The sequence below is a fragment of the Apaloderma vittatum genome, unplaced genomic scaffold, assembly GCF_000703405.1.
Source record: "Apaloderma vittatum isolate BGI_N311 unplaced genomic scaffold, ASM70340v1 scaffold19408, whole genome shotgun sequence".
Lineage (NCBI taxonomy): Eukaryota > Metazoa > Chordata > Aves > Trogoniformes > Trogonidae > Apaloderma > Apaloderma vittatum.
This window is the reverse complement of record NW_009730470.1, coordinates 22,517-40,477: the sequence shown is the minus strand read 5'-3', so window position 1 is coordinate 40,477 and position 17,961 is coordinate 22,517. Positions and strand designations below refer to the sequence as shown.

Here is a 17,961-nt window from a genome sequence, read left to right as displayed (position 1 = left end):
CCTTGTGCGGGGCAGTTGTTTCTTCCAGCAGCCCGTGAGGACTTCCCTGGTTCAGTCAGGGTCAGGCCAGAAGCGTGTCAGGTGCCACGCTTGGCATCCCCCGTGCGGTTTCTGACCTCCTCGCCACAGTCCTTGCCACCAGCGTTGGCTCTGCCAGGCGTGCGGTGCTGTGGCAGGGGACAGAGCACTTCTGCTTGCTTTGACAAAGTCCCTGACAGCGTTTCACACGTGTGGCTGGCCTGCTCCGGTGCCGCAGAGGGTCAGTCTCTCCAGCCTGATAGTATTCATCTGTGTCTTGAGACCATTTCGAAAATAATTTCTCTGAATCATGTCTTAGGAGAAGGACATACATGTTTGTTCTGTTGCACGCATTCCTTATGTTTTGTTTTTCACGTATGCAAACATGTCAGAGTGTGTTTGGTGTCAGGACCTGCTCTGAAGGCATTCGAGTGGAATTCATTAGAAAGTCATTAATGATGTAATGCTCCTGAAGGGTGCCTTATTTTCCTCATAGGCTTATATAAATATTTTTCATGTCGCTTCTAGTGTTCTTCTAATTCACTCTTCAGTTGTAGCAGCCCTCTGACTTTCCCTAGGATCTCAAGTCGGGGTCGTGATCTTGGAGACACTTGTTGTCTGTCACTGGGGCCACAGCCTTCCAGCGGAGTGTTTAAATGTAGACAACAAAGACTGATGTTGACGTCTCTCATCTTTTGCAATCTATGTTGTCATTTAGAAAACCCAAAGTTATTTTAGGATGTGGATTGCTCCTTGTACCGTCAGAAGGAAAACACTTGGAAGTGCGCACCTTGCAAATCATCCTGCCCTGCCCCGGCACAGACAACATTCGCTTGGCATGTGTCATGCTTCCTCTGAGTATTCTGTTGGTCCTTGCTCTTAAGCCATTGTAGTGATTCAGAGAAGCCACGTGCATGACAGGTGTTTATAGTGAACGTGAAGCCTGGCATGAAGGGAAGTGGAAAAGGTGACTGCCCACTCCCTGACATTTTTTGTCATTTGGCAATGGTGTTGACCTGCAGAACAAGCTTGAGAAAGAAATTGTTGGTGATTCAAAGCTGTTGAATACAAATGTCATTGGGGTTTTTTTCTCAGTTCTCGATTGCTCTCATACTGTAGCTGAAAACAGAGTTCCTTCTAGCGTGATGGAAAGGTGACTTTCTCATGTAGAATTTCCAGCTGATGTTTGCTCAGCAGTTAAAGAGGAATGGAATTGATACAAAAGCAAAATGAAGGACAGAAGGCTTTTTATGTATGGGGGAGTTCCAGAATTTCCAGACCTGGTGGTCTGAATGTGCATTCAGAAAGTGGTGTCTGTCGGTCCTACAGTACTGAGCTCCCAAACCACTCTGGAATGAGGCCTTTTAGCCTGAAGTCTTGACTGTCAATGCAAATTTTTCCAGTAGAATGTGAAATGTTTTAGCATAGAGTTAAATGCCTTGTTCCTAACAGAAAATTCAATTTGGGGTTTTCTTTTTTTTGATTCCAGATAGACTGGTGACGTAAAGTTTGAGTTATGAATCAATGAATGTATTGAGGGCTGAGAAAGGTGGGGTTTTTTGTTTTCTCAGACTAAACCTTTAAGTCCCTATTTGTGATATGTAAACTTTATATAGAGTAAACAAATTGTAACAGGCTTCTGTCAACTTGCTGCTTCTAATACTGAAGTCCCTTGTGATAGAGGTGTTTCAGATCATCTGTTCGTGAAGAAATAAAGTAGAACTTGTTAAACAGGTTATTCTCAGCATTGTTCTGGACCTTAGAATACCAGGTTTAGAATATATGCAGGGAAATACGACGGAGAAATTCTGTCTAGGGTACAGCAGAATGCTGACCATCACAGGATCTTAGTGCCAAGCGTACTTCCAGTTGACACTCGGTATCTTTCTAGGCAGGTCAGCAGCCCGCGATGTGGCGAGTCCTTTTTCCTGTGCTGTTCCTTGACGTGCGTAGATATGAAGGGCATGTTTATCTTCCAGATACATGAAGCAGCTGCACAAGTGAATTGGCAGAACTTGCTCTTTGAAACTGGCCAAATGATGTGCTCATATGTGCTCAAGAGTGTTTTGTAACCCAGCCGTTGTGTTCTGGTTAGAAGCCCAAGTTTGCAAGCAGGATGGAAGAGCTATAATTCTTTGCAGATATCAGAGGAGAAATGATGATGCTCCTTTTGAGGTCAAAGCTTGCTTTGAATGAGCCACTGCTGTCAGTGAAGGTGAGAGCACTGAGATACCCTCAGTGAGCTTGCTATTAAACTTGAGTTTGACACTCTGGGCCAGCTCATGGAAGGAAGCCTTGGTGATAGAGAGTGGTGAGCTCTGAGCTGTTTACAGTGTTGGCCTGATTTTACCACAAATATAATGTGCTCTGCAAAGTGTTTTTTTATAAACACAGAGCTGTGAATCCTTTTTTCTTTTCCTTTCCTTTTTTCCCATCTAAAAAAAGCTGATCTTTATTACAAGTCCTGAGTTAGAGAAAAGGGATGCTGCAGGACAAAACAGCTGTTTGAGCAATCTCTTCCTCATAAACAGCTTTTGCTCTCTCCCCTCCTTGCTGCCCTTGAAGTGTGTTTGAGAGTATCTCTGAACATCTCGCTTTCTGTCCTGTGTTCCAAGGACCACTGCTGGAGGTTGCAGAGTTTATGTGCTCTGTTTTTTTTTTCGCATTAGCTAGAAGTCCAAGAAGGGAGCATGGACCAGCCCAGCGGAAGGAGTTTCATGCAAGTTCTTTGTGAGAAATACAGCCCCGAGAACTTCCCATATCGTCGTGGTCCTGGTATGGGGGTGCATGTCCCAGCAACTCCCCAGGGTTCACCTATGAAAGGTAGGCTTCTGGTCTTTCTGAGCATCTGTGGGGCTCTGGGTGGGATCAGTTTCTTGGTTGTTCTTGCTTATGTTGAATGAAGAGTCACTTTGAATTGACCAGAAGAAGAAACATCATCATGTATTATAAAGAATTTCTTACTGAAGAGGTGAGAGACATCATGCTCTGATGTTAGTGTTTGGTTCTTAACTTGTACAGATGAGTCTGAAATCCACCTTTATCCGCCCAGAACTGCCCCTTCTTTGTGTCCTTCTTGTCCATCGTGATCTGTAACAGTAGTTTAAATTTCTGTCAGGTCAGTTTGTATCATAACCAGCCCCAAAGGGGAAGATAGCCGCGGAAGTCAGCTGGATGAAGTTTGCAGTAGCTGAATTTGACAGAGGAGAAAAAAAAACTGAGTTCAGCTGAGGATAAAACATACTGCGTGTCGCTCAAAATTAACACCAACAGAAAATTGATCTGCTGGAATATATTCAGTCAATGCCCTCTCTCCTGTGTGCAAGCACTCGCTTACCTGAGCTGTTTGGATGCTGAAAAGAGGGCACGTTTGTAAGTCTTAAAGTGTGTCCGAGACGTGACTTAAAAGTACGTCATGACTAATTCGCAAAGTACAACGCTGTCCTGTAAAGAAGCCAAATACTAATGAGCCAGGAAGCATGAAAAATCAGATCACTCCAGGTAATTGTCTGCTGCTAGAATCCCTTTCTAACCATGTAGCTGCCAAGTATTAAGGAGAGAGAAAAAGGGCCACCTTTTTAGGAAAAAAATGATTGTTGTTAAATTTTAACAGCGGTGGGAGAGCTGTATTATAGGGGGAAGAGTGTAAGACTGATGGCTTGCCTTGCCTAAACGTGGTTTTCTGTTACAAATCCACAACTTTTGACTTCATCGTGTTTTGGCCTTAGTAAATCAGGCTGTGACTGAGATCCAGCTACTTGTCTTTTAAGTAGCTGTGACATTTACCTGCATGAGAAGGAACTTTGAGCAAAACTGAAGCAGAAATGTGGAAGGCTGTGACCTAAGATTTTCCAGGGTGTAAGAATGCTAAACTTCCCACATTGTTGGAAGGGGAAATGTTTAAATACGTCCTTGCTGTTACTAACCCCAAATGAGCCAAGTCCAAGAGGATAGGGCAGGCTGACCTTGTGCAACTACTGGGGGCACTAGTCCTGTGTACTGTGTGCAGTGGCAGGTCCCTGTGGGAGTGCATATGTTCTGGCAAGAACTGATATGAGACATACAGTGAACTTAAAAGCTCTGAGGCCCATTATCGCTGTGATGTGGTCAGAAATGTGTGTAGTAGCTGAAGAGCACTGATACTGAGTGGTACTTCATGTTTACACACAAGAGGACCTCTTGAGTCACTTGTCATAAAATCCACGTTTATCCTCACATCCCCAAGTACGTGTAAATTGTGGAATCACTGGTTGATCTTTTCTTTGGCTGAATGTCGTGTTTGATTGTGCTTGTTGTGACGTTCTGTAACTGAGCAGTGCGATGGCGACCAGAGGGCATCTTTTCTTTTCCCCTGTTTCAGATCGTCTCAACCTTCCAAGTGTGCTAGTACTGAACAGCTGCGGCATAACCTGTGCAGGGGATGAGAATGAAATTGCCGCCTTCTGTGCTCATGTATCTGAGCTGGATCTTTCTGACAATAAACTGGAAGACTGGCGTGAGGTAAAATGGTTCCACGTGCATTTTTCTGAGTAACTTTGGTGGCTGTTGCTACAACTGCAAACATGTTGCAGGTTATAAGAGTGCTTTGTTCATTTAGAGGAGAGGGATTTTCCGTTTTTTTGTGGCTTCTTTCTCATCTTTGAAGCTGATGCTTATTTACTTCACCAGCAACTGAGCAATAAATGTGATGAATTTAGTCCATTTGGGCACTTCACTCCATTTACTTTGTGACTCACGACCTTGGCATGTAGGTGACAAGTATGTGTGTATATATATATAATTGTGCAAAACACACATCAAGAGGTTAATGAACAGTGCAGTTTTTAACAGAGTAAGAACTGAGGAGGTCTGAATAATGGGAATTGATTCCCAGGTTTGCCACATATTCTATGATCGTGGGGAAGGTATTTATTCTCTCTCTGCTTTTGTTTCCCTCTCTGTAAAACAAGTTTAATAACACTTGCCTCAAAGGATGTTTCTGAGGCCTCATTAATTATTGCTAAATGCTATTGTAAAATCCTCTCAAGCGCTTGCACGAGGTATGCTAGATAAACGCCGTGAAATACAAGTGAAACAATAGCAATCTGTTCAGATGTTGTTAACAGTTCCGCACTGGCTTATGTTCTGCTTTTATGTTCGTGTTTATCATTGGAAATATGTGGAAAAGGACAGGACGTGCAACATAAAAGTTATCGTGTGTTTTTGTTGCATCAAACTCTTGTGTCTTTAAACAGGTAGCGAACGCTGGGTTTGCACAGATGTCCCAGCTCTGGCGTGAGGGTCGCAAAGTGAGAAGTGGGATAGGCTTCCCTGTTCTTGTTGTTTCCTTGTTCACCTAGAATGTATCACCTCAGTGGGTGGGAGAGTGATGTTAGGCTTGTCGAGATTGTCATAGAATCCTAGAACAATTCAGGTTGGAAAAGCCCCTTGGGATCATCGAGTCCAACCATTGACCCTACACTACAAGGTCACCCCTAAACCATCTCACCCAACACCACATCTCAGCGACACTTGAACACATCCAGGGATGGCGACTCAACCCCGTCCCTAGGCAGTCTGTTCCTGACCACTCTTTCCGTGAAGAATTTCTTCCTCATGTCCAGCCTAAACCTGCCCTCTTGCAACTTGCAACCATTCCCCCTGGTTCTGTCCCTAATTCCCTGTGAGAAGAGACCAGCACCAACCTCTCTACAATGTCCTTTCAAGTAACTGTAGAGCATGATGAGATCCCCCCTCAGCCTCCTCTTCGTCAAACTGAACAGACCCAGCTCCCTCAATCGCTCCTCGCAAGGTCTGTTCTCCAGGCCCTTCACCAGCTTTGTTGCCCTCCTCTGCACTCGCTCCAACACCTCGAGATCTCTCCTGTACTGAGGTGACCAAAACTGAACACAACACTCAAGGTGCGGCCTCACCAGTGCTGAGTACAGAGGGACAATCACCTCCCTTCTTCTGCTGGTCACAAAATTTCTAATACAAGCCAGGATGCCGTTGGCCTTGGCCACCTGGGCACCCTGCTGGCTCATAGAGCCAGGGAAGACGGTTTTGTACTGAGGACATATCTGCTAAGAGCTGGGGTGGTGTCTCCTAGCTGGTTTTATTCTGACCCTGAAAGGCCACCTCCCCCAGTGATGAGGTGCTGCCTCTCTGCTCCAGTTCCTGCCCCTTGCTCTCGGTGAGGCTGACCTCGTGCCTGGCAAGCGGCCAGGAGAGCGGCACGTACACTGGCCACTGCCAAGCTGGGTGCCTCGCACCCTGCTGTTTGTTCAGTCTGTTCAGGCTACCCTGGAAAGCACAATTTGCCGGCTTCTGCGTGAGCTGCAGGAAAGGAGGCAATGAAAGGCTTTCAGTGTTACTTGGCCCCTTCAGCTGGGGTGGGGTTAAGTTTTCGTAGCCCATCCACAGGAGATAAATATTTACCCAGCTCTTAAAAACTGCTCCTGCTGGGGCTTCCAGATCCTCGGGTAACCTGTTTCATTGCTTAGTACAGTCTAAATTGTGTAACTTAAGTCTCCTGTGCTGCAATTTCAGGCAATTGCTCCTTGCCCTGTTCTCAGCAGGCATGGGGGAGCGTTCATTGCTGTTCCTTATACAACAGCCTTTTATAACTCACAAGGAAGAACTTTTGTGTCTCCTTTTCCTGAAAAAAAAATCCAGTTCTTCCAATTATTCATTGTAGGCCTTTTTCTTCTAAATCCTGTGTTGGTTGTTTTTGTATTCTGATGTCATTCCAGTTTGTCTACTTCATTCCTAAGGCGTAGTGCCCAAAAGATGACATCACCTTAGATGAGGTGCAAAGTGAGGCAGGCTACCTACCTCCCCCATTGTGTATGCAATGCTTGAATTCGACTTCCACACGAGACAATTGCCCTTCGCTAGCATCTGGGCCCTGTTATTGACCTGTCCATGTCTTGGTCTGGCCCATCTCCTCCCATCTCAATCACTTTGTGGAGTGGAGCCCTCTAGCCAGGTATCCTCTGACTTGTGATTATTTTCTCAGAGATTGTCTGTTGCCCCACGTGTTAGTACTTTGACTACCCTTGAGCTGGATTTCTGTCTTACGGGTTTCTGATTAATTCACTTCGACCTCTAGTCTTGTACTGCGGTGTGTTGGCAGTCTTTCCCACCTTAGTATCACCTGTAGATTAAGAAAACATATAGCATTCAATTATTCTGGTCATTGAGAACGTAACAAATAGTACTCTGCTAGAACACTGCTACTTTGCCCTCAGGTGCATATCGGTGCACACAAAAAGAGAAAGTCACCCCAAGCAGAGCTACCTGAAGATTTAGGTTGATTTTAAGAAAGCTGCTGTTTTCACAGTAATAGAATTATGTAAGAAATTCACTGTGTGTGTACTCCAAGTTTCTGTCTTTGACGTTGGGTGAGATGGGGAGGTCTGTGGCTAGTGGGTAGCAGTGGAAAGCTGAGCGAGTGATCAGAGTGTTGGCCATAACCTCAAGAGTTGTGCCCCTTGTCTCCCTGCTAAAAGAAGGGGCACGCTGGCCTCTGTGGTGCGCTGCTGCTTGGTGTCGAGGTGGATTTTATGACCTCTCCCAAGAGACTGGCTTTCTCTTATCAAACTGCCCAGAGAGTGTAATTAAATAAACTGTTGAGGTGGATGAGCAATTAACCAATCAATCTCGATCATGAAGGGCTGGAGTATGAATTACAGGTAGTTATGCAGAACCCTAATTTCTTTTTTCCCCCCAATATCATTTCTGTGGCTTGTGGTGATTCTGAAGGGCCCCTTTTCAGAGACGGGATGTTATTGCATGAGCTCCGATTACTGCCTGATACACGTTTCTTTCTCTTTTTTTCTTTTTTTCCTCCCCTCTTAGGTCAGTAAAATTGTGTCCAACGTTCCCCACTTGGAGTTTCTAAACCTGAGTTCCAACCCTCTCAGTTTGTCCGTTTTAGAGAGAAGGTGCGCTGGGTCTTTCGCTGGTGTTCGCAAACTCGTGCTCAACAACAGCAAAGCTTCCTGGGAAACAGTCCACACCATCCTGCAGGAATTACCAGAGTAAGCTCGGGGAGTTGGGAGTAGAAAAGGGTGCTTGGTGCATGCGGGTCAGGGCTGCCCTGTCAAATCACAGCGGTGAGCGGTGAGAGGAGTGCAAGGATGCAGACGTGATCGGTAGAGGACGAGGGTTGTTTTTTTTTCCTTGGGAGCTTGAGAACTGGCCAGGTGAATGCTTTATGTTGTTTTAAAATCTGAACTTATGTGGCGCTGCAAAGCTCAGGGCTTCTCGCCCAGATCTGGATGCCAGAGGTGGATATCCGCCCCAGCAGTGTAGGAGAGGACAGGCTTTCCTCTGAGTCACTGCAGAATGAATGGTGCAGCACATACCTGTACAGATAGCTTTGGAACGGGGCGTAAGTCTGAGGGTCTGGCCACTTTGAGCAGTAATATTTCATCTGCTCTTCTGTGCAGAAGTGTTGATTTCTGTGACTTGGCCACGGTCCACCTTGGCAGTGGCATTCTGCTTCAGCGAATGTCCTCAGTGGCTTTGTTTTGATAACGGATTCCTCTTTGTGTGGCTTTCGAGGCAGAGATTATGACAGCGCTATATCCTTTGTGGCCAATACATACTTCCCTGGGATTAGGAGAGCTGGTTTAGTTGTCTGAATACTTAGTGGGATCTGTTCTTTCTTTAACGGGAATCTTTGGCAGAACCAGTAATGTGGGGGAAAAAGCGTCATTTGTGTTGAATAAAAAATACCTTTATAAATTCAGTGGTGAGCATTGAGATTAGATATACTCATTGTCACTGGAGTTGTGTCCGTGGCTTGTTGGGCACAAATGTGGAACACAACCCTGAGCAATCTCTTACACAATTGCTGCTGGGAGGCTAGGGCGACACTCAGAGGTGTTTTTCTCCTGTGGAGGCAGCTTACGGAAGGGAGCAGAGAGATGGTCGAAGCATTCTCTACACCAAGGTTTCAAATCGCATAAGCGCTGTTACAGAAAGTCACATTACAATCGCGTGTGCATGTCCTACCCACGAGGGTAGCCATTTCTCAAAGTGTGTGGAGGTGAAGATGTGATCTTTCTTCCTCTGTGCAGCTTGGAGGAGCTCTTCCTGTGCCTTAATGACTATGAAACAGTGTCTTGTTCTCCGGTTTGCTGTCAGTCTCTCAAATTGCTCCACATAACTGACAATAATCTTCAAGACTGGACTGAAATTCGGAAATTGGGAATTATGTTTCCATCACTGGACACACTTATCCTGGCTAACAACAACCTCACGACCATCGAAGAGTCGGAAGACTCCCTAGCAAGGCTGTTCCCCAACCTGCGATCCATCAATTTGCACAAGTCAGGTGAGAGCCTGGAAGCAGCGTGCGGTTTGTTCTCAGCGTAAGTCACCGCGGTTGATCCGTGCGTCTCCTCCCGAGCAGATGAAAACCACACTTACTTTGTGCTCTTTGAAACTTTGGCATTGAGGTTGGTTCTGTTGCTGTAGCAGAGGTGAATGTGCCCGATCTGCCCTGGCTTTGCAGCAGAATCAACAAGCCGTTGAGGTATGTAGTCCTGACAGGTCTATCATGTTTGAAGTCCAGTTTCCTAATGGTGCTAATACCGACAAGCAAATGGACTGCAGTGCACTGACCTGAGGAATATAGCATTAAGAGAGGAAAACAGGCAAGAAATCAACTTTCCCAACTCTATGGGCTTTACCTGCTGCTGTTGATAGTTAGTTGTTATCTAAAAGATGAGTTAGAGTGCTGTGGACTGGCAGTTATTCAAAATGAGCTGCCAAAGGTTTTTTACATTAGTAGTTTCCCTCTGTTTCCTGTCACTGCCTCAGGTGCTCCTGGCTGGAGAAGGATAAATAAATGTCTGGTTGTGGAGGGGATGAAAGAATCCCACTTTTCTTTTATTCTCTGTTTTATCTCGGTTAAAGTGAGCATATGTGTAGGTATGTGGCATGTAAGGGCTGAGCATTCACCAGCAAAAGCTGTCGTCTGTGCTCAGTTATTAGGAGCCCACCACAAGTTCTGCTCGAGGCTGCTTTTACACTTCAGCCCCAGAGAATTTTCAGCCAACGCTCCAGAAAGAGAATAAGCGTTTGGCATGTTGGGAAGGGCACCCTGTGCTCAGAGGGAGGGAGCTACAGGGCAGCTTGTGAGGGCTGTGACGTGTTTGTGAGATGACACGTACTCCAGAAGTTCTTCTGCAGGAGTTCTTAATGCATCATCATCCTTTGTTCTTTACAGCTTTATATGCTGTGCAAGTGATAGTTAAGTGTTAGCCAAGGCAGAAGGAACTTTATTAACATGCTCTGTAATGTAAGCATCAAGGAATCCCTAAAAAAAAGCTTAACTCTAATGAGAGGAAGAAAAGCCTGTTAAGCTGGATTTGACAGCATTGTCTCACCAAGGAGCAAGTGCTCCTGTGGTAAGTAGTTTTGCAATTTTGATGCCAGGTATTTAAGAACTCTGGATTCTTATTGCATTTGATGTTCTGCAAGCTGAAAGTCAAATAGAAATCCCAAGGAGCATGTTAAACATTTAATTTTTATTTTTTTTTTTAGGGAAAGCTGCTACTCTCCAAAATTCTGTCACATGAAGGCTCCAAACTGGCACCTCTTTTTGCAGGCTCTTTTAGCTTAGTGGAGATCAGAGCTGAGCTAAAGATAATGGTTTTTAGTGAAGCTTCAGGGTCACAAGGGGATGAACAGATTTTCCTGTGGAGGTGGATGCCATGTCTGGCAGCAGTTTCTACGTAAGAGGTGGTTGTCTCTCTGCATTAGCTTTCTCCCAGCTACGAGAGCTTTTTGGCCCTTTCAGAGTGGTGATTCAGAGAGGTACCAGGCACTCTTTGGTGATGTTGTGCCCCAGAGATCAGGTGGAAGAGAAACTTCTACTTCATTTGTGTGCAAATGTGGCTGATATCTAGAGGATGGCTTTACGCAGAGGTGACCCTGGCAGAGGGTTTTTCGAGCACTATGGGGAGAGGAAAATCTCTCTGCCCACCTCACACTTACAGGAATTTTGTTTCTGCTCTGAGAAGAGCCCCACCTTCTGTGTGGTGGTTGTGACACACAAATTGGGCTTGAACTTGACATTTCCTGACAGGCTTAGTTCAAATGAGACCCCTGATTTTGTTGAAACCGGTAACGTTTCTGTCGTTTCACATTTTCTGCACTGTGTGGTTGAAGCTGTTCAAGGTTGTTCAGGGAAACCAGCTCTCTAACTCGCATTGCCAGTGCAGGCTGCTGGAGCAGTCATCGGAAAAGCATCATGCTGACCATTTGTGCAGCCACAGCAAAGGGAAGCGAAACCAAGTAGTGTTGATCTTGCCACATAATCAAGACTGTACTGTTGCTCTATCCTCATCTTTTTTATATTACCCTCTCTGCTTGCCTTGTAATCCCAAACATTAAGTCTTGAGGAGGCTGAAATTGAGTTAAAGCCTTGTTCATTAACTGGCTGGATGGCTTCTGGGACTATTTCACTGTTGGGTCGCAAGAGGAAATGGGACCCAAGGTGGTCGTATGTGTGAAGTAAAGCCATTTGATGCCTGTTCAGTGACACCTAGACTGACAGAAGTCCTGATGACTTTAGTACTACTTAAGACAGCATCCCTCTGTAGGTGCACCTCTCATAATCGATGCTGCTCAGTCCTTGGCAGTGAGGCCAAAGACTGAATGGTCCGTGAAAAACTAAGTTCCCTAACCGGCCATGGAGATCATCCTTCTAGACTTACAAAACAGCTTGAGAGAATTTAAACTGCTCTGTCTTGTAAGCAAATGAAAGAATTTCTTTGCAGCGGATCACGAGCAAAAAGCCAACTTCTCAGAACCAGGAGCTGACGGTTGCCCGACGCGTATGTTCTTTGGCTGTGTCTGATTATCTTGGATCCGTGATGTATTATCTGTGTTTGTTTAAGTAAGTCTTTTCCTCCAAGCAGGTCTGCATTGCTGGGAAGACATTGACAAGTTAAATTCTTTTCCCAAGCTTGAGGAAGTGAAATTGCTAGGAATCCCTTTGCTGCAGTCCTACACCACTGAGGAACGCAGGAAGCTCTTAATAGCCAGGTCTGTTGCTTGTTTCTTCTGCTCGACAGAAGCATTACATGGCAATGAATGGCTGGGAGCAGGAAATGCAGGGAAGAGTCTGTTTGGAATCTTGAAATCATTTAGGTTGGAAAAGACTTTTTAAGATCAAGGGAGACGGGATTTTGTATGAATTCACCACTGAGCAAGATTTGAAGTTTTTTTTGTTGTGTGGGGAAGTGAAGTAGCAGAAATGTTAAGTGTAACTGCTCTGCTTCTCACAGAATTTTGGGAGTATCATACATGCCTGTGCACATAATGCACATATGTGGCAAAATTGAAATGCTTAGTTTTAAATATACTTGGAGAAACTACATGGAACTTGCCCCCTCTCTCTTGGAGGGGACCAAAGCCTAAGCTACCTGGCAGGATTCTCCTGGTGTTAATGTTGTGGCACGTAGCTTTTGATGGTGACTATCTTGTTCATCACCCTGTCTGGGTTTCTCTTCTTGCTGATTGTATTTCTTGGTGTCTGCCCGCAGGTTGCCGGCTATCGTCAAGCTCAACGGAAGCATTGTTGCTGATGGGGAGCGAGAGGACTCGGAGCGATTCTTCATCCGATATTACATGGAGTTCCCGGAGGAGGAAGTCCCGTTCAGGTATGAATTCTTTGTTGTGAAGTGAAGAGCGGAGGCAGGAGGGTGGCAAGGCAAAAGGAAAGGTGACTGAACAGGTGATATTACAGGGGAATTCCAGGCTAGCTCTGCCATGAAGGAAACATCCCTCGCCTTCTTCCTGCCTTGCCTTCCCCAATCTGTTTTGGTTAATGTCGTTATATTAGAGTGTTGTCTCATGGCTTGTAGAATCACTTCTGAGACTTAAAGTGTCCACGTCAAGTGCCATTAAACAACATGACTGTTCAGTTCATGGTCTTCATTGCTTCCTGGCCTCCACGAATGATAGCTTGATAATCCACCTGTGCTTAGGAGTCCCTAAAAGCCAGTACAGATCATGCTCTCTGATGCCAGGCTGGGGCGTCTAATTTTCTTGACCATCTGGTGTGTGGAATGTGACTGGCAATCCGAAGCTGTCCCCTCACTTTCAGGCCTGCAAATCACAAGTCTGATGGGTTTTCTTTGCCAAAATATTACGCCCAATGATCCGTTAATCTTGATAAACTAATGAACTTTGACAGATGCTGTTCAGTCAGTATCTTCTCTGTGCCAACATCTACTTATTGCCTCTTAATGGGCTGAGGAAGGACCATGGAGCATCAGGCCATTGCTTTTATGTGCCTTCTGCCCTAGAACCTTCGTGTGCTTTTCAGACAGCAAAGCTTCTTAGCCCTTTCTTTGCAGAAAGGAGTGGGGCAAGAGTGCGTGTGTGTGTTTGTCCAGGGGGACAGAGGTTGAGAAGGTCAAAGGTGTGACCCACTGTGGATGGCAAGGTGCGAGCGGGACCTGATCAGTGTTTATGTTGGCTGGTTAGTGTTTCCCCCAGCTTAACTCTTAGGTAAAATGTCTCTTGTTTCACAAAAGCCTTGTGGATGTCACCTGCCAGTACAGTGAGGGCATGGCAAGGCTGGAATGGGGAATGAGGGCACGGCGTTGGGTATGAATGCTAATAAGTTCAGTGATTATAGTATTTGTTAAGGCATATTGGGGGCAGTTCAGAGGCGAAGGGTACTGATGTAGTCACGGAGACAAGACAGCTGGTGATCCCTCTTGTGCCTTTCTCTGAGGGCGAGTCCTGGCTTGTAATTTTAGAAGCCTTTGAAGCGGAAAAATTGAAAGAAATATTGGAAGGGATGACAGTGGAGGTGGAGAAGGCAGGGAGAGGAAGGGGAAGGGATGCAGTTGTCATCCAGAGAGTGCGGGTTCCATGTTCACATATTCTCTTGTATCTTTGATGTTATATTTGTATTCTTGTATACCATGTGTATATAGTTTAACATCCTAAACGTTATTGTTAGTATTATTTTTCTTATTCATCAGACTGGTTCAGGGATTTTTTTTCAGCCTCAAAATCTCTCTCCCTAGTTCCCCTGTTGCCCTTCCCTGGGAGGATCAGGGAGGGGGGGATCGCAGTCTGTCAAGGTTTAGTGGCTGGCCCAGCCTTAAACTTTGACTTTGGGAATGGACTGTGTGCACCTGTGTACTGTGCACAACTGGGATCAGTTTCCGTGTGAGAGTTTAGGAAATAAATTGCTTATGTCTCACCCATGCAAAACAGCTGGGTTGATCTTGACCAGCATGCTGGTTTTATTCGATTTTGTTAAGAATCAGAACTACCTCCCCCTCTGATTTCTCAACCTTTAAAGACTGTTACTGCCCTTTTTGTGGTCAATGGCCTCTTTGTTTGAATCCCTTCATCTGTGCAGCGTTTCCAAGACACTTGTACAGCTATTAAAGACGGTTGTTCTGTTCTGGAGGAGTTGTGTGCCACTACAGACTATTTTCTAACGAGGCTGCAGATGGCTGAGAGTGTCCCTAGTGCCGAGGGCTGGATATCAGTTCCTGGACCCATATTGCAGCAGCCCTTGTAGGAAGGGAAACCTGGCATTCTTTGCAAAGGGATTTTGTGCGTGTTTGTTGCTAAAGCCTCCTCTTCTTTGCTCCCAAATCTAGTGCAGTCTCTCTAAAGGTGGTTTGTAATTAGAATCTAATCAAGATGCACGCGTGTTGTTGCTGGGGGTATGGCATCTGCATTGCAGTGCTGCCTAAAGCAGAGGAAAAAGACACACTTGGGTGCAGAAAACTGACGAGTGTAAGCAGCCCCCCTCAAAACTATCGAGGTGTAGCGTGCGGTGAGCAAACAGCACGCTCTCTCGGGGCAAAATCCCTTGCTTGCACTGTGTGGCTTCGCAGGCTGCGGCTCAAAGAAATCAGAAAGGGAGGGAAGTGGACAGAATAATTTTTCTCTCTAGATGTCCTGGGTCAGAAAGGAGTGCCGAGCGTACAATCCAATACTGGCTGTATTCTTGAGTGACGTCTTTGTGTCTGTGGGTTTTTAATGAGTCCTCTGCTTGCCTGCTGTTTATCTGCAGAGTATCAGAGACGCTTTTAGCCAGGCTCAGTTCTTCAGCATCCTCTGCTCTGGGAGCCAGCGTCTGCCAGGCTGCAAGGGGTGATTATAAAAGTCTCCAGGGTGCCTGTTATCGGGGTACAAAAGAATCATGTGAGCAGTGTGCCTCCGTCCTTATTGATTTGAGCAAAGCCAGTCATTCAGACTCTTAACTTTCTTTGCAGGCTGCAGCTAGCGTATAAGGAGCAGGCTGTGAACCTTGTTCTGCCTTTCCTTGATATGAGAAGATTTAAGGCAACATTGCCCCATCCTCTGCATATTTACAGCATGCATTTGGGTAATCTTAGCTCACTCGTGGTACTTCTTTCTCTCAGCCTGCTTGAAATTTGTCACCCTCTTTATACTGTTCCCACCATCAGCGCTGTTCACTGCGGTTTCCCTTAGCCCACTGTGTCAGTACTTGTGGTTGGCACCTGAGAAATTGTTGCTGGTCTGCAGTGGACGCTGTGCCGCAAAGAAATCCTCTCTGTCAGCGACACGTTTTCTGGTGCTTGCTCTCATTGTGGGTGGCAGCCTGGTGGGTAAAATATGGAGAGTGCGTTGTCTCCTCTCAGCACTAATGGCTTTTCCAAATGAATAGGTCTGATCCTATCACCCAGGTGACTGTGAGAGCAGGGCACTGGCCCGCCTTTGGATGCTCTGCCCTGGTGAAGGCTCATTTTCTCTGTGAGACTGGGGAAATCCTAGTGCGTTAGGGCCCTTACCTCATTTCCCTGCACACAGAGGGGCTGCTGTTCTCCAGGAACATTCCTGCCTTCAGCAGGGCTCCCTGGGGTCACCCAGCCTGCCAGGTCCCATCATCTCTCGACAGAGGCCATGGCACAGCACCGATCGCATTCAGCTCAGACTTGGATCGGGAACAAAAAGACCTTTCTCTGCGGCACATACTGGAGGGCCTCTGAAACGTTACCTTTTCTCAGCAGCTCTTGGTCTTTGTCGGTTCAGTCACATTGTGTTTTGTGTTGCCCTGTCGCCTCTTTCCCAGCCAGGCAGGGAGGATGCAGCCTTGCCCGATCCTAGCGATACCTGCGGAAGGCGGCAGGAGGGTGAGATGCGCTTTTCCATTGCAGGGAAATGTGAAGTCAGAGAATTTGGCTCCAAGGAGGAAGTGGCAGTGGAGTGTGTGGCTCTGTTAGTGAAATTCCCATGTTGGTTTAGAGTAGGTGTAAAGGATCAGTTGGCAAGAAGTCCCCTGCTTGTTGTCAGCTTCAAAACTGTGTGGCAGCTCACCTTGGTTCGGTGATCTTGCTGATCTCATTTGGGTTCTAGATGAGGGTTGAATTGGAGTGGATGTTGTCTCACACGAGCAACATTCAGCTCCCCAAAGCGTGAGAGATTTGGTGGCAAATGGAGGAGAAAGCTGGGGTTTTCCTTTAGTCACTGCTGGGCAAGTGTCTTGCATGAGGAGAAGCAGGCACTTCCAGGCTCGGAGTGCTAGCTCTGCAATTTCTGTACTCGTGAGAACCTCATCCATCCTTCCCACCTTGAGCAATGTGCCAGTTAAACTGCAAGATGTTTTGGGAAGAGCCATATGCCAGCCAGTCACTGACATGGAGGATGAGGACAGCTCATCGCTGTCTGGGTGTTCTGGTTTTAGCTCTCGTTGAAGAGTTCTGGGCTTCAGATGAATCATGCCTTGGAATCTGTGCCTATCCTCTTGTCATCCAGTCACTGTACTCTCCGTGCAAACTTTCATTAGTACTTGGCAACCTCGTAGCATCGCTGGATGGTTGCTGCTAATGTGGTGTAGTATCCTCATGGGAAACAGAAACTGATTTGTGAAACGTGTTGGCCACAGGAGCAACTGTGCCATAACTGTGGAGTTGCTTAATTTTTCAGGTATCACGAGCTGGTGACGAAGTATGGGAAGCTGGAGCCCTTGGCCGTCGTGGATCTTCGACCACAGAGCAGTGTGAAGGTGGAGATTCACTTCCAGGATAAGGTGGAAGAGATGTCCATCCGTCTCGATCAGACTGTGGCAGAATTGAAGAAGCACTTAAAAACTGTAGTGCAGTTGTCAACGAGCAACATGCTGCTCTTCTACTTGGACCAGGAAGCTCCTTTTGGTCCCGAGGAGATGAAGTACAGCTCGCGAGCGCTGCATTCTTATGGCATTCGGGATGGAGACAAAATTTATGTGGAACCCAGAATGAAATAGCCTCTTTCGGCCTCCTGAGTGCACACACGTGCACACACATGCTCCCCCACACATGCATTAAGGAGTTTTTGCAAGGTTTTTATTTCGGTCGGTTGGTTGAGGTTTGGTTGCATTTCTGTAGCAGGTAATTTCGAAGCCCAGAGGGAGTGCCCTGATCTGAGAACCATGCCCACCATCCACTGCTGGTGACCTTGAGGTGACAGTTGACTTCAGTGCGTGTGTTTCAGTGTGTGCAATACCTTGATGTTTTCTTCGATGCTCCGATATACTCGTGATTTGGCATGAATAGTCAGTTGTTCAAGCTAAAGAATGCTAGGGTCAGTAAGGGAGAAAATAGCTCGGTGCAGAATTTGACCTGTTTTGTTTCTTTTTCTAGATTTTTGGGGATTTGGCTTCACCAGAGCGCCCTTTGGCCTAGCAATCTGACTGTGGCTTGAGCTTGCTGAAGTATTTTTGTGCAGCTAGGTGCTGTCTCAACCTTTTGTTCTGCTCGAGTTCACTGGAAAGATCTAAAACAGTATTCCACTTGATCCAGAGCTCAGGTACTTAGTGCATCCAGTTTACTCCACTGGTTTGGTTTGTATGAGTGCACGAAAAGGAGGGAAGAAAGAGACCTTATTGGGAGGAAACAACTGATTTTCAGAACACGTGCTCTATATCCACACCGACCTATTCTGATTTTTGGGGGGAGTGAAGTTTTG

The 17,961-nt window shown here is 46.2% G+C and overlaps 1 protein-coding gene across 1 annotated transcript; it reads left to right on the top strand.

Moving 5' to 3' along the window:
• The first annotated feature begins 2,708 nt into the window (after nucleotides 1–2,708).
• Nucleotides 2,709–17,541, top strand: TBCEL (tubulin folding cofactor E-like). Its single transcript, XM_009874829.1, has 7 exons — nucleotides 2,709–2,841; nucleotides 4,379–4,518; nucleotides 7,858–8,039; nucleotides 9,084–9,340; nucleotides 11,934–12,060; nucleotides 12,561–12,677; nucleotides 16,942–17,541. Exons 1-7 carry the CDS (start codon nucleotides 2,709–2,711, stop codon nucleotides 17,258–17,260), a joined length of 1,275 nt encoding a protein of 424 aa, XP_009873131.1. The 3' UTR covers nucleotides 17,261–17,541.
• The last annotated feature ends 420 nt before the right edge of the window (nucleotides 17,542–17,961 follow it).

What these genes read in the sequence shown, in the direction of transcription:
- TBCEL (XM_009874829.1), top strand. Translation starts at nt 2,709, where the DNA reads ATGGACCAGCCCAGCGGAAGGAGTTTCATGCAAGTTCTTTGTGAGAAA. An exon ending in AGGAAGCTCTTAATAGCCAG is followed by an intron (nt 12,061 to 12,560) that starts GTCTGTTGCTTG and finishes GTCTGCCCGCAG; the next exon opens with GTTGCCGGCTATCGTCAAGC. An exon ending in GAGGAGGAAGTCCCGTTCAG is followed by an intron (nt 12,678 to 16,941) that starts GTATGAATTCTT and finishes TTAATTTTTCAG; the next exon opens with GTATCACGAGCTGGTGACGA.